The sequence below is a fragment of the Piliocolobus tephrosceles genome, chromosome 12 (assembly GCF_002776525.5).
Source record: "Piliocolobus tephrosceles isolate RC106 chromosome 12, ASM277652v3, whole genome shotgun sequence".
NCBI classification, from domain to species: Eukaryota; Metazoa; Chordata; class Mammalia; order Primates; family Cercopithecidae; genus Piliocolobus; species Piliocolobus tephrosceles.
The window spans coordinates 14,833,475-14,861,045 of NC_045445.1; the positions used below are offsets into that span (position 1 = coordinate 14,833,475).

The window sequence follows — 27,571 nt, forward strand, 5'->3', positions numbered from 1 at the left end:
TTTTTTTTTTTTTTTTTTTTTTTTTTTTTTTTTTTTTTTTTTTTTTAGTTTTCTTACATACTTACCAAAAATAGCAGTAAAGAACTCTTTTCCACGGTTTTTATAAGTATCTTACAAATTACCATGAACTGACATACTGGCACAGCAGAAAAATATCATAAAATAAACCTTGGTGGATTACAATGTGTGAACGTGTTGTAGGAGAAATATTTGCACTTAAGAAATGTTACATTTTATTTTACAGCATAAAGTATCTGTTACCATCTGTGAACATCTTTAAAGGCCTGGTTTTCTCAATATTTCTACTTCACGAACGTTTTGCTTCCTTAAACAACCTTGATATTTTAATTTACAATGTGAATTTAATGCTTAGTCATAGCAATAATTGAGTAGCTGAACTGCAAAAATGACGAGTTGTTAGTCAAACAATTATATTGTGTCCAGTTGTATGTTGGCAAATGGTAAGCAACTGGGTCTCCTTAAAAGACGCACCAAAACTCTCTTTGTACCATTTGTTGATTTCTATGGTGTAAAGATTCCTACCGTGGCAGATTTCAAGCTACCAAGGTGAGGACACAGAACTGGAAGTTGGGAAGTGATGTGCAAAATTGGTGTTAAAAAAATGGCTGGCGCAGTGGCTCACGCCTGTAATCTCAGCACTTCGGGAGGCCGAGGCAGGCAGATCGCCTGAGGTCAGGACTTTGAGACCAGCCTGGCCAATATGGTAAAACACTGTGTCTACTAAAAATACAAAGATCAGCTGGATGTGGTGGCGTGCGCCTGTAATCCCAGCTACTCGGGAGTCTGAGGCAGGAGAATCGCTTGAACCTGGGGCGTGGAGGTTGCAGTGAGCCGAGATCGGGCCACTGGACTCAAGCCTGGGCAACAGAGTAAGACTCAAAAAAAAAAAGGGGGGGCGGGGGAAGCCACTGGACACCCAACTTAGACCGCTGAAGCCCTTTAAGTTCCTACATGAGCAAACTGTAGCCCAATGTAAACAGTAAAAGGAGACTAGAGACTTTATCAATCAGAAATCGCCAACTCACCTCTAACTAGGGTCTTTCCACACTAACCAATCAAATATATTTGTCTTCCTTCTCTGTCGGCCCATAAAAACTCACTGCTCAGGCTGCTGCAGCAGAGCCCTCTGAAGCTCCCCTGATTCTGACTGCTACACCATTCATGAATCATTCTTTGCTCAAATAAACTCTGGAATTTTTTTCTTTCTTTTCCTTTTTTAGTTTTAATTTTTGTGGGTAAATAGTAGGTGTATATATTTATGGAATATATGAGATATTTTGGTACAAGCATGCAACGCGTAATAATCACATCATGGAAGATGGGGTCCCCATCACCTTAAGCATTTATGCTTTGCATTACAAACAATCCAGTGATACTCTTTTAGTTCTTACAAATGTACAATTAAATCATTATTGACTATAGTCACCCTGTTGTGCTATCAAACACTAGGTCTTATTCTTCTTTTCTATTTTTTTTTTTTTTTATTCATTGGCCATCCTCACTTACCCTCCAACCCCCCACTACCCTTCCCAGTCTCTGGTCACTATCCTTCTAGTCTGTATGTCCATGAGTTCAGTTGTTTTGATCTTTAGATCTCACACATAAGTTAGAACATGTGATGTTTATCTTTCTGTGCCTCATTTATTTCACTTAATATAATGACCTCCAGTTGAATTTATTTTGTCTAAAGTGTATCTTTTAACATTGGTTTTTGAGAGTTAGTTTGTATATGCCAGTTCCAGCATACCGTTCATTGCACTTTAGGAAATAGATACAGAGCTAGGTGCATAGAAAGTGTTCAGTAAAATTCTTTATTAGAGTGTACTAAGACTTCTGAATTATTAGGTAATGTGCACCTGTCCTTTTAGCATATTTGTTACTTAAATCTAGATTTTCTAAACCAAGAAAGTGGAAATTCTAATCTTAAGCTTGTTCATCTAGGACTAGAAACAGAGTGTATGGAAGAGAACATGGACAACTAAAATATGGGAGGCATATTGAGAGAAATGAAATCCCTGTGGCCAAGAACAACAGTTTTGTTCAGATAGTAAACTTTATCACAAGGTTATTTGATTGGGTAATAGCTATAGGGAGAAAGATATTGAAATGAAAGCTAAGAGCTGAATCTGTAAAAATAAGGTACAAAAACAAAATAGCTACCTAAATGAGGACAGAAAACACAGACAAGAGGGGTAGATACAGCTTATGGAGATGACAAACACAAAACAGGAGATTAAAAAGGCCAGGGTTATAACCATAGTTTCCTAGGCTAATCTTTTTTACATTTCCTAGAAATCAATGATAACACCTCCTTATAGCCTAGGAAGAAAGTGAACGCAGGAGGCCTTTTATTTTTTGTATTTTCCTGTCTCCCTTCCTTTCCCTTCCTCTCTTCCTCACTGCCTTCCTTCCTTCCTTCTTTTCTCTTTCTCTCTCTCTCTCTTTCTCTTCTTTCTCTCTCTCTTTCTTTCTTTCTTTTTTTGACTTTGCCATCCAGGCTGGAGTGCAGTGGTGCAATCATGGCTCTCTGCTGCCTCAACCTTCCAGGTTCAAGCGATCCTCCCACCTCAGCCTCCTGAGTAGCTGGGACTACAGGTATGAGCCACCATGCCTGGCTAATTTTTGTATTTTTTTGTAGAGACAGGGTTTTGCCATGTTGCCCAGGCTGCTCAAACTTCCGAGCTTAAGCAATTCACCTGCCTCAGACTCCCTGTCTCCCTTCCTATGACGTATTCCCTTATGTGTTCAAGATAAATATATATATTTTTAAATTATACTTTAAGTTCTAGGGTACATGTGCACAACGTGCAGGTTTGTTACATATGTATACATGTGCCATGTTGGTGTGCTGCACCCATTAACTCGTCATTTACATTAGGTATATCTCCTAATGCTATCCCTCCCCCTTCCCTCCTCCCCACAATAGGACCCGGTGTGTGATGTTCCCCTTCCTGTGTCCAAGTGATCTCATTGTTCAATTCCCACCTATGAGTGAGAACATGCGGTATGGGGTTTTCTGTTCTTGCAATAGTTTGCTGAGAATGATGGTTTCCAGCTGCATCCATGTCCCTACAAAGGACACGAACTCATCCTTTTTTATGGCTTCATAGTATTCCATGGTGTGTATGTGCCACATTTTCCTAATCCAGTCTGTCACTGATGGACATTCGGGTTAATTCCAAGTCTTTGCTATTGTGAATAGTGCCACAATAAACATACGTATGCATGTGTCTTTATAGCAGCATGACTTATAATCCTTTGAGTATATCCCCAGTAATGGGATGACTGGGTCAAATGGTATTTCTAGTTCTAGATCCTTGAGGAATCACCACACTGCTTTCCACAATGGTTGAACTGGTTTACAATCCCACCAACAGTGTAAAAGTGTTCCTATTTCTCCACATCCTCTCCAGCACCTGTTGTTTCCTGATTTTGTAATGATCGCCATTCTAACCAGTGTGAGATGGTATCTCATTGTGGTTTTGATTTGCATTTCTCTGATGGCGAGTGATGATGAGCATTGTTTCATGTGTCTGTTGGCTGTATGAATGTCTTTTGAGAAGTGTCTGTTCATATCCTTTGCCCACTTTTTCATGGGGTTGTTTGTTTTTTTCTTGTAAATTTGATTGAGCTCTTTATAGGTTCTGGATATTAGCCCTTTGTCAGATGAGTAGATTGCAAAAATTTTCTCCCATTCTGTAGGTTGCCTGTTCACTCTGATGGTAGTTTCTTTTGCTGTGCAGAAGCTCTTTAGTTTAATTAGATCCCATTTGTCAATTTTGGCTTTTGTAGCCTCGCTGCCGCCTTGCAGTTAAATCTCAGACTGCTGTGCTAGCAATGAGGGAGGCTCCGTGGGTGTGGGACCCTCTGGGCCAGGTGTGGGATATAATCTCCTGGTGTGCTCTTTGCTAAGACCATTGGTAAAGCACAATATTAGGGTAGGAGTTACCCGATTTTCCAGGTGTTGTGTGTCTCAATATCCTTTGGCTAGGAAAAGGAATTCCCTTCCCCGTTGCGCTTCCCAGGTGAGGCGATGCCTTGCCCTGCTTCAGCTCTGGCTGGTCGGGCTGCACCCGCAGACCAGCGCCAACTGTCCGACACCACCCAGTAAGATGAACCCGGTACTTCAGTTGAAAACGCAGAAATCACCCGTCTTCTGTGTCACTCACGCTGGGAGCTGGAGGCTGGAGCTCTTCCTCTTCAGCTATCTTCTAGATAAGCCAAGATAAATATCTTATTCCTACGTTAGATGACGGGGAGTTTTGCACAGAGTTGTGGTTAGTAATGGCTTTTTTCTTTCCTTTTCATTCATACATTGCTACATTCTTAAGTCAGCGTCTTACATTTAGAACTGGGTTTGAATCTTATGAAAATGTATACTTATTTTTGTAATACAGTCCAAGAGGAAAATAGGCTTTTATATATAGATATTCACTAAAGCACGTAATGTGTAAATCATGGGAACTCTTTATGAGGTCAGCACTTAAGCCTCTTTGTGGTTATTGATCTAGAGAAGCTAGATACTGTAGCATTTCTAAAGGTTTAAGAGTGATGGTATCAGGGAGATTTACTATGTTGGTAAATTTTTATAAATTAGGATCTCATATTTAACATTACAATGAAGCAACTGAAGACAAGTCTTGGGAATCATTAGTGTCCTTCCTTCCTTCCTCCCTTCCTCCTCCTCCTTCTTTCTTTCTTTTCTCTTTTTTTCTCACTGTCACCCAGATATAAGTGCAGTGGCACGATCTTGGCTCACTGCAACCTCTGCCTCCCGCGTTCAAGTGATTCTTGTGCCTCAGCCTCCTGAGTAGCTGAGATTACAAGCATGCACCACCACGCCTGGCTGATTTTTGTATTTTAAGTAAAGATGGGTTTCACCATGTTGGCCAGGCTAATCTTAAACTTCTGACCTCTAGTGATCTGCCCACCTCGGCCTCCCAGTATTGGGATTACAGGTGTGAGCCATCGTGCCTGGCCTGGAATATTCCTGTTTCTAGTTCCAGCTTTCTCTTAACCAAGAGAATAGAAGGATAGCTCTCCTATGACCTGGCCAGGAGTTTGAAATAATTCTGTGAAGGCATGGAGAGAATGTCTCTGCCTTCTTCCAGAAGTCTTTGCCTCTTTGTCTACATATGCAAGAAAAGATCTGTCTGCTCTTCTTCCCTTTTCATACCTATATCAGAAGTCAAGATTAACTCAGAAATCTCAAGGCAGTCCATAGCCCCAAAGTCAGGATGAAAAAGATTTGCCTCAAAACTACTATAGGAAAAAATGAGGAAAGTGATTTGTGGGCCTGGATTGATTGAAAAGAGCAGGGGTCCCACAGTCCTTTGCCTGCTGTGATTCTTTCAATAGTTTCCATAGTTTACAGAACATGTTGATTTTTATGGGTTTAACCCTGACACTTTTTAGATGGCATAAGCCTCAGATTCAAAAAGAGCTCTGATTCCTGATTGCTTTACTCAGACGGGCCTTTCAGCAGCTGTAGTCTGGGTCGCAATCATCCGCAGGTGCAATGCATTGTTAGACTCTCACCTTCGGTGGGCCTTTGAGGCCTGCCTTCAACCCTCAAACAACAGCTTCTGGAGTAACCTGCTGTCTCCATGTGCACATGTCTTCCCCAGCACAGTTGCAGTGAATAAAGTTGAATTGTTGCTGGAATGACTGTGTGCCAGATGACACTGTTGAATGTGCTATAGTAGTCAAATGTCACATCTGGAAAGCCCAGTGCTCACAGCTGGGCTAAACACCAGACACCAGCACCACACGTTCATTCTACATGTATTTATTGAGTACCTGCTATGAGCCAGGGGTTGAAGCTCCAGTTTGTTATCTGACTGCCACTCTGCTTTCCAAGCTACCTATTGGTTTCCTTGATTTTGTCATCTTTTGGTCAATTAGAGAATTGATAGTAAGAATTCCAGGCAGTTTTCAGTCCCAGGGTTGTTGAGAGGATTACCACCAATGCAGAATGCCCCAGCTGCCCTAAAAATATAGACAGTAGAGTTAATGTACCCCAGTTGAAAGCATTATTATTTCAAAGTGCAGGGTGGGAGACTTGAGCTCTAGTCCTGGCTGTCATTGTGTTATCTTGGGCCTGGCCTTATGTTGGCCTCAATCTCCTCATCTGCTAAATAAGTGGAGTGGATTAGACAGTGTTTAAGGGTCCTTGCAGCTCTGACATTCTTGGATTAGACTGTAAGCATTTGGAACGTGTGTAGCAATTATAATTAGGCAATTTTGTAAACTAGTCTGTTTTGGTTCAGTTAAGTAAGGAAGACACCTTTTCTTTTTTCCTTGGCAGAGAAAATTGGACAGTACTTCGTTCCTGTCACTATAAAACAACTAAATATTCAAAAGAACTAAAAACAATCATACTTAAACAGAAAGTTAAAATGACTGCACTATCTTAGCACACTTTCCTTCACTCGGTAAGAGTTCTATTTTAATCTGTCACTTCCAATATGATGACAGCATGTTTTAGTCTATGTAGGCAAAGTAGCTACAGTGATTTTGAAAGCACTAATGATTCTTATATGGCAATTGCAAATGCCCTAGGTAGAATCCAGTCAGGGCTGTCTCTGAGGACACTGGCTCTTAGTGAGCTTACAGGCCCCACATGTTTAGTGGTGGCAACATGCCACAGGTGGCTCATGATGAATTCAATCATTTTTGAGCCCATGACAAAAAGAACTGTGGCTTAGCGATTTATGGGTCCAGGACCTCCTTTCTCTGCCACAGAGAAGACTAATCACAGGAGTCCTGAGGCCAGTTTCCCATTGGTGCCTTTGTAAGGGGTGGTCTCTATGGAAACAAGGCCAGAGCATCTTACTTTTACCAATTTTGAAGTGCTGAGGCTACAGACCTTTGGTTATTCAAATTTGAAGCACATGTTTAATGCATGAATTAGCATCATCCTTAAATCTGAGGCAGACAATTGTAGTGTCTCTTCTCTCTCCCCCTTCTTCAGTCAACAAAAGCAGAACCAATTTCCTTTCATTTCTTCATAAAATCTAAACCCCAGGCATTATTCTTATTTAAGTATGGCCTTCTTTCATGATACTCAATACAAGACTAATTGCTACTCTGGGATAAACATGAATTCGGATTCAGTTAACAATTATTGAGCAACTACTGTCTAGTAGTGTAACAGGCACTCACAAAGTAATGTATATACATTATACATTATTTAACTATACATATAAAATCTGAATTGCAATTTAATGAACACTGTTGGTATTTGGCACACAACAATTACTCCTTGAATATTTGTTGAATGAAGGCATAAAAATAAAAACATAAAATCACAGACCAACAAAATTGCAAGGGATTTTGGAGAGCATCCTGTCAAACTCTTTCATTATACAAGTGGAGAAATCAAATTCCCAAATGGAGAGTGATTTATTGAAGGCCATACTCACAGCTAGTTAGACCCAATTCTGTCTCAGGTGGATTCAGACCACTTTCCTCTCTGGAACACAGCTCACGCTGCCTTATATGAAAGCTGGATAACAGAGCATCAAATCTCTGCTGTGTTATATTGCATTTGAAAACATTTTTCAGAGTGTTTTGTTGAATGTAGTGTTTGGGATACCTCTCCATGAATGATTTAACAAGAAACGCCTCAAGAAATGTATTTATTTATTAAATTAATTAATTTATTTTCTTTCTGAGACAGAATCTCACTCTGTCACCCAGGATGGAGTGCACTGGTGCGATCTCGGCTCACTGCAACCTCCCCCAACCCCCGCTCCCCAGGCTCAAGTGATTGTCCTGCCTTGGCCTCCTCAGTAGCTGGGATTACAGGCACACATTAACACGCCCAGCTAATTGTTCTATTTTTAGTAGATACAGGGTTTCACCATGTTGGCCAGGCTGGCCTGAAACTCCTGACCTCAGGTGATCCACCCACCTCGGCCTTCCAAAGTGCTGGGATTATAGGCATGAGCCACTGGACCGAGCCAAGAAATTTAAAAATATGTTTATTTATACTTACATGTGAAGACAAAAATATATTGACTAAAAGAACTAAAGGAATTAGCAAGAGTGAGGCCTGGCTGGGGGTGAGGTGGGGGCAAGAGAAGGCAGCAGCTTGGCGGGGTCGAAGTGATTTTGTCAGTAGTCCCATGCATCATCAAATACAGGATGGCTGAATCACATCAACAGGATTCACAAAAAGCCAAGGTATGAACCAGAACACCAGTTTATTAATTCACGAAGGGAAACATATGTCTGTTGGTCAGCAACTCTCTAGAACATTCAAGATAGGATTAACTATAATCAAAATGTTCCATGGTGAACACGAAACCAGAAAAGGACAACTTAGTTGGCTGATTGGAATGACATATCTTTGAGCCTGCTGCACCCTTCTCCACTTCAGGGGCATGCTAGTTAAAGGAGACATGATACTTATGTCCTCTGGTCTAGGCAACTTCAACTTCTTTCTTGACTCTGAACACTGCTGAAGACACACTGTTGAATTCTTCCTCAAAGTCTCTACTAGTTGTAGATTGCAAATGAGCTGTTCTCTTCTTTCTGTTAGCATTATTATTATTAATTTTTAGAAAGAGTACAATATATCTGGGTCAATGTCAGCTTTTTTAGTCAGACCTCCATAACCATACAAGCTCTTAGAATGACTTACTGCTTCCATTATGTGTGTGTGTGTGTGTGTGTATACACACACTATATATATATGTGTGTGTGTGTATATATATGTGTGTGTGTGTGTGTGTGTGTATATATATATATAAAATAACTCTCTGAAAGAAATTTTCCCCCCAAAATTTTCAGGCACGTTGCTTCATCCCTATGTTCTGAAAAGCAAGTCTCCACTATGAAAGCAAGTCTGGGTTTGATAGACACGTATAACTGTGTACAGATGTATAACAGAATGATGCTCCCCATCTCTCCTTTAATGACTGTGGAGAGTAAAAGGGAGAGAGGGAGTAAGAAAGATAAAAACTGATTTGGGGATTGGGATTTGGAAAAGGTAAAAGATTCAGGAATAGGATAGAGGAAAAGGAGTAGTGTTTTTGATGAGTTTTAGCCTCTCAGCTACTCCTGTGTTCTTTCTTCATGAGTGTGGTACTGGTCTTGTGATAGAGTAGACCAAAGATCCTGTACTGTATACAGAACTAATAAACATTGATGTTTTGGTTGGAGAAGCAAAGAAGATCGGGAAGAAGGAATGCTGCTAAGGAGGGAAAATCAGATGAGTTAGTTGCCATAGAGGAGAACCATAGTATCTGATGGACAGAGTGGAGAATTTCACTTCACAATTTTGTCAAGGGCTGGGCCCTTAGAAATGGCTATAATTTCCTAGCACATTATATTCCTCTAGTGATTCCATTTTCTAATCAATTTGCTCAGGTAAAACATGAAATTCTCCCTGTAAAGAGAAAAAGCAATAATCATAGAATGTATATATTCAAATATAATGAGATGGGAAAGTGATTAGTGAGAGGCCCTGTTAATTTTCAGTGCCAATCAATTAACCTGGGAAATCCATCTTTCATTAAGTGAGCTTTGTTTTTTCCTTAATCCAGTTGACATACCGGGATACCTTGGTATATATTCCATATTTGCCTTTCATTGCACACTCTTCACCCCAGCTAATAATTCCAGTTAAGAAACTGATCCCTTCCACTTCAGTAACATGGGGTCCCCCACTATCTCCTTGACATGAATCTCTACCTCCTTCATGGAAGCCAGCACAGAACATGTTGTTATAGATGGTGAACTTTGTAGATCGAAGACATGTGGCTCGGTCAACAAGTGGAACTCTAAGGTACTGAAGAATTGAAGCTGATCTTCCTTTGTTGAAGACTCTTCCCCAGCCACTCACATAGCCAGATCCAAATTTGAGGAAGATGTTCGTGTATTCCTTGTCAGCAATGCAAATAGGTGTAACGTAGCTGTTTAGCACTAAGGGTTCATCCAGTTCCAGAAGAGCAATGTCATGGTTGTACTTATTAATAGTTGCATTGTAGTTGTGATGAGGAATAATTCGAATCACATTTCGCTTTTGCTCTGTATGTTCTGTCTCCTCAATGTTATGTTCACCTATTAACAATAAATTTCATTTTAAGTCACAAACAGTATTTCACATACACAGATTTTCTAAGTGTCTACTCGGGATCACTGACCTAATTGGCAATGTCAAAGATCTCATTCTTATATTGTGATAATTTTGGTTAAATGTAATGAGAGCCAATGCATATTTTTCAGACCAAAAAGCCATTCAGGACTATCGCAGAGATGGTTCTGTTCACTCGTGCTGTTATAAGCTTTTCATGGATGATAATGAAACCACTAGTCATGCATTATCCTAAATTTCCCAAATTTCAAGTATTCTGACCCCTTTTTTGAGCACAAATTCATTTGGCCATTAATTCAAATGTTTGTTTTCTAAGAACCTGCTACAGGTTGTGCCAAGCACCAGAGATAAAAGGATCAGTGACATGACACTGGCTTTGGGGAAGACTTTCTGGTAGGGAAATGATTACATCAATAACTAATTGTACCTCACTGAAATGAGTGATAATATGGGTACATCAAAAGAACTATGGAGGGTTGGAGAATGGTGCAAGTTGGGTTCTGAAATTATGACCCTTCTGCCTTTAGCCCAATTTGTTCAGCAACAATTTTATTAGACCTCAGTAAAATATGGTGTACAAATCATATTAAAGAGCTAGTGGTGCTGCAGATTATTATTCTTTATTTACCTGCGACAACTGTAATTTTAGCACCCGTTTCAACACAGTGGGCAGCAGTTACAACCCATTTTTCATTAACGATAGAACCTCCACAGAATGCATCAACTTTACCATTCAAAACGACCTGTGAAAACAAAATGAAGACGCTTACTGCATAATATATTTGATCTAGAAAATAATAAATATGCGTGCTGGTTACAGGAATAGGCAAAATATTGGCTTCTAGGTGCTGGCAGAAATGGAGTTTCTGGAAATGTGAGCTTTGCAGATGAATTAGTGTTTCTGGTACATAAACAAAGAAGCCATTTATGTAACTGCATTGAAAGCAACACACAGTGAGAGACAAGGAAGCTTAAGCTGAGGCAACTCTGAGGAATGGCTTCTTTTGGTGATTTGAGGTTCTTGGATTTTTTTTTCCCCCAGGAGTCAGTTTCTCTGATGGCAAAATTTGCTTCATGGGGATACAGCAGGTACAGTAGGAAACACACTGACTTGACTCCTTGAGATTAATAGTTATTAGAGTGTTCCCTGTGCCTACATGATGAAATTTTTTTGCTACATGTTACTTGAAAAAGAAAAACTACTGATTTTTCTAGGAGGTCTTTTCAAACCCTTTCCAAACTGGAATATTATGAAACAAGACCTAAGGCCTCCATAAGGACTGTGCTTATAGCCATGCAGGCAGTGAGGAATAGCAGGGCTCATTCATTCTTTCCACTCTCTCTTAACCATACTCTACTCCCCTCTGGCTGGATGGTAAGCTGCCTTTGTCCTAAAATATCAACTTAGCTGTGGTTAAATTTTGGGCAAAGTGGACAAAGGAGTGACGCATTGAGCCTGGGTATTGTTAGATAAGAGGCCAGTCCATTATTTCAACTGGATATTCGTTGCATAATTACAGTGGATAATGAATATTTTCTCCATCTCAATGTCTAGATCGACCTGGAGGATTTCAGTTCCAGTTGTGAGCAAGTGCCTTGATCCACCTTCACAGGAAGAAAGCTGGGAAGTGTGAACACTAGAGGGCACACTCAACATTTGGTAAATCCTTTTCAGGCGCTGACTAGTTCTGAACGACTGCCCTTGTATTAAAGTGCACGCAGTCTTAGGCATAAACCCATTCATAAACAAGGGAAAGGAGGTGGTCCATCACTTTAAGTGGATATCAGATGGTCCTTGGGGCATGTTCTTTTTGTCCTGAATTTAATTTACGGAACGCCTACTGTGTCCTGGACACTGAAGCACTAGCCTCCTACCTGGAGACCTAAGGGCTGAGTCATTAAAGGGCTCTGACTTCCTTTTTCATACTCTGGCTCTCTCGCTCTCTCTCTCTTTATTTATTTATTTATTTATTTATTTATTTTTTAGACGGAGTCTCGCTCTGTCACCAGGCTGGAGTGCAGTGATGAGATCTCAGCTTACTGCAACCTCCGCCTCCCAGGTTCAAGCAATTCTCCTGCCTCAGTCTCCTGAGTAGCTGGGACTACAGGTGCATGCCACCACGCCCAGTTAATTTTTGTATTTTTAGTAGAGACGGGGTTTCACCATGTTGGCCAGGATGGTCTCGATCTCTTGACCTCGTGATTCGCCCGCCTTGGCCTCCCAAAGTGCTGGGAGGCATGAGCCACTGCGCCTGGCCATCTCCCTCTTCTCCTAGCTGTTGCTTTTTATTCTGAAATGTTGAAAAATACAGAAAAAAACTACATAATATAACAAACATCAGTGTCCATACAATCCAGACTTAACAATTTTCCGAATTTTTTTGAACATTTATTTGAGGGTTTACTTTGGGCTAATCATTGTGGGGTTTATAGACATTTAATACAACATAATATCCTTATGATGTGATATTAATATATTTATTTATAGGTGCATGAACTAAAGTTTAGAGAGAAACGCTAACTCCCCTGAGGTCAATTGGTAAAGCTAGGAAGCAAACTCAAGTCTGCCTGGCTCCAGAATTTGTGCTCCTAAGCACCCAATTTCAGTCCAGGCATGGTCTGTGGACCAGTTGCAGTAGAATCATCTGGGGGCTAATCGTCCTTATAAAATCATCCTTATAAAATGCAGATCTGGGGGCTAATCCAAGCTTAATTTACCAGAATATTTGGTGGGTGGGACTGGGTAAAATGAAGCTCTCCAGAATATTCTTTACATAATTAAGTTTGAGACCTGTTATATATCTACTGAATCAGAATTTCCAAGACTTGATAATCTTTATGTTTTAAAAGTCCTCACTCCGAACAGGAATGGCTACATACTTTGTGGGGCTCAGTGAGAAATAAAAATGTGGCGCTCCTTGTTCAAAAGCTAGGAAGAAAGGTGCCATTGTAGATACTAAAATACAGAACTTTTTCCTTTCTTCTGTAGTCTCTTTTGCAACCCATCATGTTACATTTTTTAAATTCGCCATTTAATATTTTGCTCCCTCTAGCATGGGGATATTTGCTGGGGCAGTGCAGACCCTCAAAGGTGTCCAGGAAGTGCACCCTACAATTTAACACCTACATGTCCTTAGGATCCCCTGCCTGCCAGCCACAGGATGCTGGGCCCCAGCAGGGGAGGGTGTGTTAGTCTTCCCTTGTCACTGGCCTACTGTGCCAATCAAGGTGGAGACGTGATTCCCAAGGGACTCAACTTTCATGCCAGGATGTGTCCCATGCCTGAAATGGAGGTGGACAAGGGGTGTGCCCCCACCTTTCACCCTCCAAATGTGCTGTGGCACATTCTTGGTCCAGAGATGCCACATGGCCAAGCAACCTTCCAAGACAGCATAGGGCATGTGCACCTGACCAACCTTAATTCTCCCTGCACCTATGCCCATGTCCCCACCGGGGGAGAGGAGTGGCAGTGGTAGCTGGGTAGGGATGAGGAGGGAGAGTATATCTGGGCACCATGGGTTGGCAGTGGTCATTGGGCAGGTGTTTGGAGAGCCAGGGCTGGCTAAGGCACCAGGTGGTAGGGGAGTGGGGGGTCGAGAAACCACCCTGGGAGGTGGTGAGAAGTGGGGTTGCAGGGTTTCAGGTCCCTAGGTAGCCCATGCTCTGGCTGGCTCATCAGACTTCAGTTACAAAACAAAAATGCAAAGCAGTAAACCCCAGATGCATGATCTGTCTGAGTGCAAAGCCCTGTGTAAGTACGCCCGTCATAAGACCATGTGTCTGGCTGTAACTCCAATTGATTTTCAGCATCAATAAAACTTGGCCAACACTGTTATATACTGGTCATGATAGTTACAACTGAACATATCTGTTTAAGCAATTGGAATTAAGAATTAACATGCAATGATATCACTGTGCTTCTCCTCTGGCTAGTGTATTAGTGGGGAAATTGAACATCTCTCAGCCCAGTAGGCTAGTTAGGCCAGGATGAATGACATCCACAGCCCCTGGGCAGAGAGATTATGATGTAGCTAGTCTGACTCCTGACAGAGACTTGTTTCCTGGAGCTTCTACCACTTTCTGGTGGATGGCTAAGAAATACGGTTGTGTTCTTTTAAGTCTGAAGAGCATTATTTTTGCCAACCCCTGACCAAACATCCTTGCCAAGGAAAAGGCCTAAAATATATTTGCATTTAAAGATATTACAAACTACTTGGTTTTGGAATGTTTGGTCATTCAGGATCATAGCTATCAAAATATTAGCTATTTGGGGTATGAGATGTCTGCTCGGTCAAGGAAAAGTTCTTTTTAAGAACTTTTTAAGATATCATTTTGGGGAATAATGGGGAAAATGGGAGGGCATATGCTCTGAGTAAGGCATCTGAGTTATAATCTGTCAAACATTTTTGTTAGTCATAGTCTAATGGGAGCCTGTTTTCCCTCTTTCAGACACACATATATACACACAGCAACCACACACGTGCTTCTACAAAATATACATTCACATCTGAATTTGTGCTCTTCATCGACGATGCCAGCCCAGAACAACAGCTCTTACCCTTTTGTTCTCTTCCTGACCTTTAACTCCATCGTAACCTGTGATTTCAGTAAAACCATTATTCTCCCTACCTACCCACCCAAGCTTTACAATAAAGAGTGTTTGCTCTCACTCATATACAAAGCAAATTCATTTGTCTGTGATATACAGCTTGCTATGCCCACGGATGTGGTTTGCCTAGTCCTTTGCTCTAGGTCATTGGCTGGGAACAGATGGGACGCTCACTTTGGTTTTTAATGGTTAACTAGTCATTGAAGTGTATTTCATCAAATAATCTTAGAGGATAATTGTTTAAATGTCCAGACTAGCTTTGTAGAGTCAGGTGAGGTTACATATGTCACGTTCTTATTTCTCTTAATTGAATTTTTATCATCTGAGATAGGAATAATAGAGGGCTACCTTTTTCAAGTGAACATATTGCTATAGTCTTAAGACCTTAGTGCAACATCCTGGCCCCTAAGGAAAAACAAGTTCTGGTTCATACATATAATAACTTTGCATGCTATCTGCCACTGGGATGTGTCCTAATCGAACAGAAAGGATTGAATCTCTGTAGCTAGCTGTACAGGGTAAGAGCTGTACAGGGTACCTTTAAGGGTAGCTTCAGATCAAAGCTGAGGGAAGTGGAGACAGGGGAAACTGTTAAGACATTTCAAAGATTTTTTTTTAGGTCAAAAATAGAATAAGAAATAGACCGTTTCCCTGGACATTTTCTGTAGGTTAATACGGTTAACCATCGGTAAATGCATATGCTACAACTTAATATGAGCATAAGGAAAGCTTAATCACTTGGCTTCCATTGTATTCTTTTTTTTTTTAAATCTGATAGAAAGATCTTCAAATTGTTAAATATTTGAAGAATATATGCCACACACCGAACTGAGGCCTATGGTAAAACAGAAAATGGAAAAACCAGGTACTTCACATAAAGGGCCAAATAGTTCTTTGGAAATGTGGGAGGAATTTTTGGGGCCACTTTGCGCATGCCTAGAATTGTCGGCTGGCAGGGTCATGGCCATGGGATCCAAACCAAATTAAAGCTTTGTTGCTTCTTCAAATCTCTCGCTTTTGAGTTGTTGATGAAAGCTATCTAGTAATACAGGCGTTACAGTTTCCCTTTTTTCACTAATGTTCAAAGGCTTTCATTTCTTCCCTATGTAGCGGTATGTAATTCAAGACTTGTTTTAGCTTACTACACCTCTAGACATACACTTACTCTAAGAAAAACTCATTTCTGTTCCTGTGTAGTGCATTTAACCCTCTGGCTTCCTCTTTCTACTCCTGAAGTATTTCTTCAGAGACCCTGCTTCCTTTCCCGAGTTCTCAAGGAGCTCTGAGCCCATCGCTGGGCATCTGGAGGGAAACTGAAGTGCCTCCTTCCATTGGCCTCACGCCGTTCCTATCTTAGACCTTCTAACCTCGCGCGACTTTAGAAGCCGGCCCGGCCCGCCAGTGCCTTTGGCTTTAGGAGGTAGCAAAGAGAATGGGGCCGGCAGCGCCGTTCCGGAACCATAGGGGGCTCCTGGGAAGCTACCGTCGCGAGCAAGGCGCGGCTGCGTTGGCCCTTGGCTCCAGCCTGGCAAGCTGAGGTGAAAGCGCTGGAAGCCTGTAATCCCAGCACTTTGGGAGGCCAAGACCATCCCGGCTAACACGGTGAAACCCCGTCTCTACTAAAAAAAAAAAAAAAAAAAACAAAAAACTAGCCAGGCGGGGTGGCGGGCGCCTGTAGTCCCAGCTACTCGGGAGGCTGAGGCAGGAGAATGGCGGGAACCCGGGAGGCGGAGCTTGCAGTGAGCTGAGATCCGGCCACTGCACTCCAGCCCCGGCGACAGAGCAAGCCCTGGAATAAGGTAAGAAAGGAGCGCGACCGCAGACGGGATACGTGCTAGGTGAACATGGCTCTGTAGGGTCTCAAAGCTGGACAGGATCCCAGCGGTCCCTTAGCCTGCTCTGATCTCTCGCCAGGTGAACAAATGTCCTCTCCCTGAATGGGGCTATCCAGCCGCTGCCGTCCCCAGTGACAGAACAGCTCTTTAAGTCAACAATTCCGACAAACATTTGTTCAATCAACATTTGCTCCTAACGCTGCCCAACCTACGCGACCAACCCAGTGGTGGTTGGTTGGGAAGGGCTTTCTTAATGGAGATCGGAATCTTCCTGCCCGCTTGCAACTTTCACCCTTAAGTCCAAAAAGAAGTTGTGTTCCCCTTTCCCTTGTGGCTCTTGCAAACAGCTCACCTACACCTTTTCTTTAACAGACTACACATTTCTAGTTTGTTCAATCTGTTCTTTACTCAAGATGAAAGTGATCTCTCTCTGTTCTTCTTTGTGAGATTTCTTCACCAAGTGATCACTTTATTTCTCACCCTGGCTAATTTGAAAGATAAAAGAAACCACTCTGAAGAGAAAGGTTCTTATGAAGCCTGAGCATTTTGAAACACTCTTCTCTAGGTGACACTGCTAAATAGTATTTCATATTTCAAAGCTAGGTATATGTTTTCACCACTGAAGCCCCAGCTGTTGCTTGCTTTCTCTTGATGCCTTAGTCACAGCAGGTTTGCTGCAGTCTGATCTGCAATCAAATCTAGTATTTCCTCCTGCAGATTAACCATGACATGGTGGAGCTGGCCCATCCACAAATGAGGAGAGATTCTGGTTTGTTTCATTTTGTCTAGCAATGACTTTTATACACTCAATTTATCTCGTATTTTTGAAAACCAGTAACCTTTCATAAGGAACTAGATGGAGGTGGTGTGGAGGAAGCAATGCAGAAGTATGACGGGGTCTTTCACAACTATTCTGGAAAGTAGCTCAGCTTCTTGCCTTTGGAAAAGAATAAAAGTTAGTGCTTTGAATCTGTCCAGGTCAGTAATCTTAGTTCATATGGATGAAATAGGGAGTGAACATATGTGCACGTGCATGTGTGCACATGCATGTATGAGTGATCTTGAACATTCCAAATGATCTTAGCTAGGCTTGAGAGCAAAAAGACAACAGGTACAATAACTATAAGTGTGCAGTGAGAAGGTCATGACATGATTTGAAATGATGTGTATCATTTATATCTTCTCCCTCCCAGAACAACCACAACCACCATCTCATAGTCTTTTCTGCTTGAAAAGAAAATAAAGTGTCTGCTTGAGTTACTAAACTTTCTTTCAGGAAAGATCTGCATTGTTAACACATTGGCAAACATCTGGTTTAAAGAGGGTGGGTGAGAAAGAGAAATTATGTGACTAAACTGAGCCTTTACACGCTGTTCCCCTTTTTAGTTCTGATTTAAATGTATTTGCCATTTCATTTCTGGAATGACAAGGAGACAATGCTAAACTCACAAAGCATACATTCTTTTTTTTTTTTTTTTTTTTTTAAATCTTGGACTTTTAAAAACGGAAGTTATCTTCTTAGCTAATATATTTTCCGGGGTTCTTGGGTCCTCCACTGTAAACACTGTTCTATGTCCCACAAAGCCAAGGAAGATAATTGTCATAAAGTAGGATCTTTTTTTGTAACCATGTTATCCATGGAAGTTGGACACATAATGAATGAAAATACATGAGAACGCAAATGACAAAATTAGAGAGAATTAGATACATGGATATTAAATACATCGAAGGCATAATAAGAGTGCTTGCACTCGAGGGATTGTTCCAGGAAAGGTTCATAAAGAAGGTCAATATTACAGAATTGTGAAGAAGAGCAAAGATATGGATGAGTGAAGGAAGGGGTTATGGTGGGTAAGGGAAGCAGCCCTCATAGGATGCATTTAAGTAGAAACAGAGGAGGTAAAAAGGAACGTATTGTCCCATTTATGGGCTATAAGATCAGGTCCAGCAAATATTGTCTTTTTAAAAAGCAAAGGTAAAAGAAAGGGAAAACCTTGCTTGTGATGTTCTGCCACTCTTTGATACCATTCTCCACAATGCTTGTGCAATTATACCTACTGCCCCATCCCCAGGTATATGTGTAATACCTTACATCCATTATGTTGGAAAATGGCAGGCATTCTCAAGAATCCTGGATAGATACACAGCTAGTCCTAGAAAAATTCCAGTGCTGTTAAAACTGAGGACATTTGCCTGATTCTGGCTTAAATTGTTACCAGTTTGATCATTGCAGTCTTTAAAGTTATCAGTCTCTAATGGCAGAGATTCAAACCTCAGTAGAGAAATCCGTGAAATTACTACCAAATCATGACTGTGGCAACTAGGGAGTTTTAAGTTAGACTAAACTATTATAAGTGCTATCCAATAGAAATTTCCGCAGTAATACCATGTTCTAGCTCCACTTGCACTCTGCAATACAGTAGTTAGTAGCTGCATGTGGCTGTTGTGCACTTAACATTTGGCAGGTGCAATTGAGGAACTGAATTTTTAGTTTCACTTAATTGTAGTTAATTTAAATTTAAAGAGCCATATGTGGCTAGTGGTTACCTATTGGACAGCACAACTTTATATAAGGACCATCCTGGCTTCCTGCCTAGGTAGGGGGGCCAAAGAGGTGGGTTATTCCTTCTCACAGATGGAATCTCTTAGGCTTTAGCTGTAGGCTAAGTTACAGCCCAGATTTTGCTACAAATGTAGCTTGTTAAATGAAAAATGTGCATAGGTAATTCTACATATGTAGGTTGTTTGCAGACCACACTTGGAGAAATGTCTGCAGAGCACCCTGGAAGGACTAGGTTACAACAAGTCCATTATTTGGTGTTTTGAACCCTGGCTTCTGTAACAAGTTCATTTCCTTTGGGCCAGTGTTTTTTGAGATAGGGTCTTACTCTGTCACCCAGGCTGAAGTGCTGTGGTGTGATCACGATTGACTGCAGCCTCACTTTCCAGGATCAGGTGATTCTCCCACCTCAGCCTCCTGAATAGCTGGGAGCACAGGTGGGAGTCATCACACCTACCTAATTTTTACCTTTTTTTTTTTTTTTTTTTTTTTTTTTTTTTTTTATAGAGATGGAGTTTCGCCATGTTGCCCAGGCTGGTCTCAAACTCCTGGGCTTAAGTGATTCTCCCATCTCAGTCTCCCAAATTGCTGGGATTACTGGCATGAGCCACTGCACCTGGCCTAGTTTTCAAACTATAAAGTGCATCAAAATCACCTGTAGTGCTTGTTTGCACACAGATTGCTGGGCCCCACCCCCTAGATATTCTGATTTGGTAGGGCTAGGGTGGGGTAGGAGAATTTGCATTTCCATGTTCCCAGGTGATTCTGATGCTACCACAAGAACTATAGCTGTAGACCAAGACACTCATGCCGTTTCTTGGAACCTAGTTCTTGCCTTAATCCTTCCTCCTTGAGTCCCTTTCTTTATCCCCTTTTAAATAATCCAATTTTTCTTGGCCTAAAGACTTTCCAACTCTGACCAGTTTTTGCAAGGGCTGAGGCCGAAGTAGTACCCTGTGACCTTTCTTCCAGACTTTCATGTTGTTGACCATTTGCCTGTCTGGAATCATGCTATGCATTTCCTTAATGCCAAATCCTTCCTGACCTGTATAGTAGCTGATTTGGGCCTCTCTTTCACCAGCTGCTCATCTCTGGAGGCTTTCTCACATTGGTTAGTGCTGAAACTTGCCTAAATACTTCTCACATACCAATAGGGCTGTCTAGTAAAATAATCTCAGTCTCTCACTTGGCCTGTGTCTTGCCAGCTGAGTTCCAGTTTTGACACACCATCAGTATAAAGTACCTGCCAAGGGAATTGACCTGGTTTGGCATCTTCTCCACCAACAACCCGAGTGAGGTCATTAAATGATTGGGTGCTTTGAGTGATGTTATCCAAAATGGTTTCAGCTTCAGTAGAATTTACATATTCCACATCAGGAAAAACAGTCTCAGCACGGGTGAACTTAGAAGTTTGTGAAACAGAAACTCTTCCACATGGAAATGGCACTAGAAAAAAAGAAGAAAAATTAGTAATCTGATATTTCTCATTGGCAAATGGAACATGTATTACAAAAATTGAGATTGAGGCCCATCCTTGTCACTTCTGAGAAGCAGGCCTATCAGTATTTAAAAAAATCTAATCAGTGAATAGAATCTCAAGCTAAAAGGTTGATTGCATTATTTTCATGGACAGTTTTCAAATCCTTCATGAAAAGAACACTTGGCTCTGGAATTCATCATCGTTATGGAAATAGAATAGGTGTTCCAGAATCAAATTTGGTAAGACTTTCATAGAGTCTAATGACTTTCTGTTTAGTTTCTTTACTAAAAAGTCTTACTCCCAGTTGCCATCCCTGAATGGAAGTCTGATGATTGATGCTTTGATTTTTTTTTTTTTTTTGTCTTTTTTTTTTTTTTTTTGAGACGGAGTCCCACTCTGTCGCCCAGGCTGGAGTGCAGTGGCCGGATCTCAGCTCACTGCAAGCTCCGCCTCCCGGGTTTACGCCATTCTCCTGCCTCAGCCTCCCGAGTAGCTGGGACTACAGGCGCCCGCCACCTCACCCGGCTAGTTTTTTGTACTTTTTAGTAGAGACGGGGTTTCACCGTGTTAGCCAGGATGGTCTCCATCTCCTGACCTCGTGATCCGCCCGTCTCGGCCTCCCAAAGTGCTGGGATTACAGGCTTGAGCCACCGCGCCTGGCCCGATTGATGCTTTGTAACTTTAACTTTCCAATTTGGTAAATGGGACTTCTGCTGCTTATTAAGAAGGTTTCTTTTGCAGACTAAAATGCCTTCTAGATTCCAAGGTGCATTTTACGTATTTTCTGGGGCGAGATCATTGTGATTCAATTACCTGGGTTTCAAATATTAGCCAAAGAGATTGCTAATATAATTATCACAGTCATATTCACCAGGACTTGCCCACCATTTTTCCTTGGGTTCGTTTATTTTCTGAAGAAAAATAATGTATTGATACACTGGGGACTACCAGAATGGGAATTTGTAGTCAAACAAAGTCACTTCAGATTTCATTTTCATTTCTCACTTTCCTCCAAGCCACATTCCTTGTAACAGACATTTCTATAGCAACCAGCTGCGACAAAGTATCTTGAAGACAGCAAGTGGTTGAGAAACCAGGAAATTAGTTCAAAATACTTATGTATAAATGTACACGATCAACAATGGCTACAGAAAAGGGACCATTATCGTTGAAAAGGCAGAAAAGCTTATTTTAAGTTTGGCCTACTTGTTCTGCTAAAGCTAAGGCTATATTCAAATATAACACTTAATAGTTGGAGGTGGTTCTCAATTCTGTTTCTCTTTTATAGCTTAGAAGAGCTTGTAAGGGTTTAGCTACTATGCCATCTGTCTATACTGGAAGTTAGGTTTTTAAGGTTAAAATACACACACAGACACACACCCACACACATATTCATGCTCCTCTCAAGGTAGACTAGCTTTGAGACAGCATATGTGAAGAATCAGGCAGAAGGACAAGTGGGCAGGCCCCGTAAGCCTTAGAGATTCTCCATTTTAGTTGCAGGATATATATTCCTGCCTTCTGGTTTGTTGGGAATAGGCCTCCAAATCTGGCCATAAACTGGCCCCAAAACTGGCCATAAACAAAATCTCTGCAGCACTGTGACATGCTCGTGATGGCCTTGACGCCCACGCTGGAAGGTTGTGGGTTTACCAGAATGACAGCAAGGAACACCTGGCCCAGCCAGGGCGGAAAACTACTTAAAGGTGTTCTTAAACCACAAACAATAGCATGAGTGATCTGTGCCTTAAAGACATGTTTCTGCTGCAGTTAACTAGCCAGACCCATCCCTTTATTTCGGCCCATCCCTTTGTTTCCCATAAGGAATAGTTTTAGTAAGTCTTATGACCAACTTGCTGTCAATAAATATGTGGGTAAATCTCTGTTCGGGGCTCGCAGCTCTGAAGGCTGTGAGACCCCTGATTTCCCACTCCATACTCTGTTTCTGTGTGTGTGTGTCTTTAATTCCTCTAGTGCCACTGGGTTAGGGTCTCCCCGACCGAGCTGGTCTCGGCACTGGTTCTTTCTTTAGTTTCCTCTGCCTGGTATAGTGCTGAGATAGGTACTGGAACCAGTTACAGAGAAATGGTGCACGATTTAATGTACCAATTTAATAAGAAACAGTTCATTGCCAGAATCATTCTGACACCAAGTGTGTAAACTCAGCTTCAGACCCAACAATAAAAAATAACTTTCTCAGAGTAAACTAGCCAGCCCAGATGGAATCATGCTTCAAACTTACCGTCCTTGTACTAGAAGCCTATCACTCAATTATTTGTATATATTTTATGATATAGTATTACTACATTGATTTGACTTGATGAATTACAAATATATATGCAGAAATCACACAAATTAATTGCTTTGTGATATAAATGTTAGAGAAAAAATTGGACAAATTGGACACAGAAAAGAATTCAGGTTGTAGATGATTACATAGTTTAAAATATGATGCAATCTAGAAAATTAATTGGTCTAATTCAAGCTACTGATCTTTTCTGTGATTTCAAAAGGAAGCAGATTCAAGTAGGAATTAAAATTATGTACGTTTGTTAAAATGTTGAAGGTTCAGATACAGATTTTCTTTAAAAAATCTTATTTGGATTATGACCTGCTGGTTCACAGGACTTCTGGTTTTCTGCAAGTCGATATCCCTCGGTACAGGAGCAAACCACCTTGTTATCAGCAGTATTTTTACAAAACTGCTTGCATCTGCCATTCTTAATGTTACATGTTACATCTAAAAGAAGCAAAATAGACAGTAACAGCATAATTTAACATGCATTTCTAAAAAGTACATGGAAATATTGACTCATGTATGGGTCAAATATACGTTGGGGGCATTCATGTTGCCCCCAATGTACATTGGGGAGAGAAATTTTGGAGCCTTGAACTAAGAGTGGAAAGAAAGGTAAAATAAACTTCTCAATAAGGTATAAAAATGGTGGTAGCACTATAACGGATTGGTTTAAAACTAACTGTTTGGATATTCTACTTTCACTAAATCATGGACTACGGGTTTAAAAACCCTATTTATTAATGTATAACATATATTCAAAAAATACACAAAATTTTAGTATAAGTTTTCACAAAGTAAATGAGCCTGTTTAAACACTAAACTGACCAATACATAGCACATTATCAATACCCCAGAAGATGCCCCCTCCCAATCATTCTACCCTTTTTCCTTTTTATAGGTTACCATTACCTGGACTTCTAACACAGTAAACAGTTCTTGCCAGCTCTTGAACTATAAACAGAAGTTCACAATATGTACTTGTCTGCGTCTTTCATTTAACATTTTGTCTATGAGATTAATCCATGTTTTGTATAGCAGTATACATTGCTGTGTAGTATTCCATTGTATTACTATTACAGCTTTTATTTATTCATTCTACTGTTAATGGATATTTGGTTTGTTTCCAGTTTCTGGCTGTTATGTATAATACTGTAATGAACATTCTTGTATATATCTTTTGGTGACATAAACATGCCTTTTTACTGGGTTATAATTATGAGTGAAATTACTGGATCAGATGTTCAGATCTCTTGCATATATCTTTTGGTGACATAAACATGCCTTTTTACTGGGTTATAATTATGAGTGAAATTACTGGATCAGATGTTCAGATCTAGTAGATACTGCCAAGCAATTTTCTAAAATGATTGTACGAACTTAAATTCCCACCATCACTGTATGGGGTTCAGTTATTACGTATCTGTATTGCAGATATCTTGTCTCAGTCTGTGACTGGTCTTTTCAGTCGAAGTAGTGTCTTTTGCTGAACAGGAGTTCTTAGTTTTAATATAGTCCAGTTTATCAATCTTTTCCTTTATGGTGATCACTTTTTGTATTTTAAGAAACTTTTACTTTCTGCAAGTTATGAATATAGAATGTTATTGTTTTATACTTCATGCCATATGAATATCTAATTGACCTATCACTTTTTTTTTTTTTTTTTTTTTTTTTTGAGACGGAGTCTCGCTCTGTCCCTCGGGCTGGAGTGCAGTGGCCGGATCTCAGCTCACTGCAAGCTCTGCCTCCCGGGTTTACGCCATTCTCCTGCCTCAGCCTCCCGAGTAGCTGGGACTACAGGCGCCAGCCACCTCGCCCGGCTAGCTTTTTTGTATTTTTTAGTAGAGACGGGGTTTCACCGTGTTAGCCAGGATGGTCTCGAACTCCTGACCTCGTGATCCACCCGTCTCGGCCTCCCAAAGTGCTGGGATTACAGGCTTGAGCCACCGCGCCCGGCCAGACCTATCACTTTTTATTGAAAACCAGCAATTCCATTCTCTGCTACACTGGCACCTCTATCATAAATCAAGCCTCTATATAAGTACAAGTGTGCTTCTGAGCACTCTATTGTATTTCACTCATCTATTTGTCTATCCTTGTGTCAGTAGCACACTGTCTTAATAAATGTAACTTGATAATAAGTCTTGACATCTAGTAGTATAAGTAGTACAAGTTTATTCTTCCTCAAAACTGTCGTGGCTATACTTGGGTCTTTGCATTTCTGTATGCATTTTAGAATTAGCTTATGAATCCTGCCCGACCTCCCCCCACCAAAAAAAGCCTGCTGGGCACTTTGGTATTGCATTGAATCCATTAGTAAATATTTGATATGTTTACTATATTGTATCCTTTAATTGATGAACATTGCCTATTCATTCATTTATTTAGGTTTGCCTTAATTTTTCTCAATAGTGTCTCATTTTTTATGTAGAGTTCTTGCACATCTTTCTCACATTTATTACTAAGCATCTAATTTTTAATGCTATTATAAAATCATTTTTGAATCATTGCTGGTATATAGACGTGCAATTGATATTTGTATGTTGACTCTGTATCCAGTAACCTTTCTATACTTATTTGTTTATTTCAATTGTTTAGATGCTTTGGGTTTTCTATATGTACAAGCATTTTTTCTGAAAGTTACAGTTTTACTATTTTTTTCAGTGAACACAAAAAGCAACAGCAATTCCATAATCTCATGTAGATACTGCCTTTCTGAATTGAAGTGTAATTTCTATTGCTTAGTTATTCTAGAAATTGCTTGGCGTCCCGAGCTAGACTGTTTAACAGGTTACCTATAAAAGTAAAACCTGGAAGTCTTTAGAAATTACAGTGTTAGAACAGCAGACATGGAATCAACCTAAATGCCCATCAATGGCAGACTGGATAAAGAAAATGTGGTTCATATATACCATGGAATATTATGCAGCCATAGAAAAGAACGAGATTATGTCTTTTGTGGGAATATGAATGGAGCTGGAGGCTATCATCCTTAGCAAACTAGCATAGGAACAAAAATCAAATACTGCATGTTCTCACTTGTAAGTGGGAGCTAAGTGATAAGAACTTATAAACACAAAGAAGGAAACAGCAGATACTGGGGTCTACTTGACAGGGGAGAGTGGGATGAGGGAGAGGAGCAGAAAAGATCACTGTTGGGTACTGAGCTTAATATCTGCGTCATGTAATATGTACAACAAACCCCTGTGACACATGTTTATGTAACCTTCACATGTACCCCTAAACCTAAAATAAAACATTTTTAAAAAAAGAAATTACAGCGTTAGGAAGTCCATTAGGGCCAAAAAGCAACTTGAAGCTGGCTGAGGTGGTTACATATCAAACATAAGAGAATGAAATAGGGTGCTGTACGGTAACTGAAGACCAAAGACCAATAATGTCATTAGTGCTAAGCATTCCAGTGGCCCACATTTTCTTTACTCTCCTATGCAATTCCCCTTATTAATAAAAAATATCTCTTGTCTTTTGAAATGATTTTCCTCTTGGATTCTATTTTGTCTGATATTAAGATTGCTTTCCTAGTTTCTTTTTGTTAGTTTTTACCTGATAGTTCTTTTCACATCCCTTCATTTTAGCCTCCCAGTGTAATTTTATTTTAGGTATCACTTTTCTTAACAGTATACAATTAAATTTTTAACTCCAAACTGAAAGTTGTCATTATTAATAGATTAGTTTAACCCCAATTCACAATAATTGTGTGTCCTGATATATTTGGCTTATTCCTGCCATCTTGTTTTGTATTTTCTAATTACTGTGCTTTCCCTTTGTTTCTCCTATGCAATACCAATAACAGGAAGTAGCATGTTTCAGGACTTGTTAGCTTAGGCCTGCTGAATTAAGAAAAATGGGCTCTGCTCTTGAGCCTCTTTCTGTTTCTAGAGCAGCACAGGAATATAAACAATGTAAGACACCTTTCCCCTTATGTACATGTTTGACAACAGTAAAACTTTCAATAGAAATCCTCAGTGGTCAGCGCAATCATAACATGGAAAGTTTGAAAATGAGTGACTGCATTAGATACCTCCTATGCACCACCTTCATTCTTCTCAGCTTCACCTGTGTCTTTTTCCAGCATGGTGGTGATGAGCTCTGGGTGGATTTCAACCGACCTCCTATGGGTGTATCCTTGAATTGCCTTGGCTCACAGCTGCACTGTCTTTTGCCTTGAAGCTTCCCTGTTAATGCTGAGGCATGGATGCCATATGACCCTTTCGGTACCCAAGCATATCCAACTAAGAAATGTGAGGGAATTAATTCCCCATAAGTCGAACTTCTAACCAATGAGAGACAGATACTGACAAATTCTTTCACCTCTTCTTCCCACTCAGGTGGACTAACCTGAGACCAATTTGACTTATTGGAGACAGTCCCAGGAAGTTAAGCAATCAATTGCAGTTAGATACGAGTAGTTTGATAACTCATCCTTTTATTGGCTTTCTTTTCCTTTCTGCCTCACTCCTTCAGTGCCTTTCTCTTGCCCCCTGGGATTGCACATGTTCATAAATAAGCTTGTGACTTTTTTTTCTGGGGGAACACAGGCTAACAGAGTGACTGTATGGTTTTGGAGAATGTGAATTTTTGAGCGACGAATCTAAACTTTTAACTCTATTTTACATATGCTAGCTTAGCCAAATGTAATAATTAGCT

The 27,571-nt window shown here is 40.5% G+C and overlaps 1 protein-coding gene across 2 annotated transcripts in view; it reads right to left on the bottom strand.

Annotated features, from left to right (window-relative positions):
* Positions 1–8,880: 8,880 nt before the first annotated feature.
* The window catches only part of F9 (coagulation factor IX), a 32,805-nt gene continuing 14,114 nt past the window's right edge, over positions 8,881–27,571 (bottom strand). Inside the window, exons 5-8 of one of the 2 annotated variants that reach the window (XM_023202570.1) lie at positions 23,219–23,347; positions 20,371–20,573; positions 10,752–10,866; positions 8,881–10,089 (exon numbers count right to left, since the gene is read on the bottom strand). In XM_023202570.1, coding sequence (XP_023058338.1) covers positions 9,542–10,089; positions 10,752–10,866; positions 20,371–20,573; positions 23,219–23,347 — 995 coding nt within the window. In that variant the 3' untranslated portion in view covers positions 8,881–9,541. The remainder of the gene's footprint in view (positions 10,090–10,751; positions 10,867–20,370; positions 20,574–23,218; positions 23,348–27,571) is intronic. The other variant, XM_023202571.1, reaches the window with a different exon arrangement.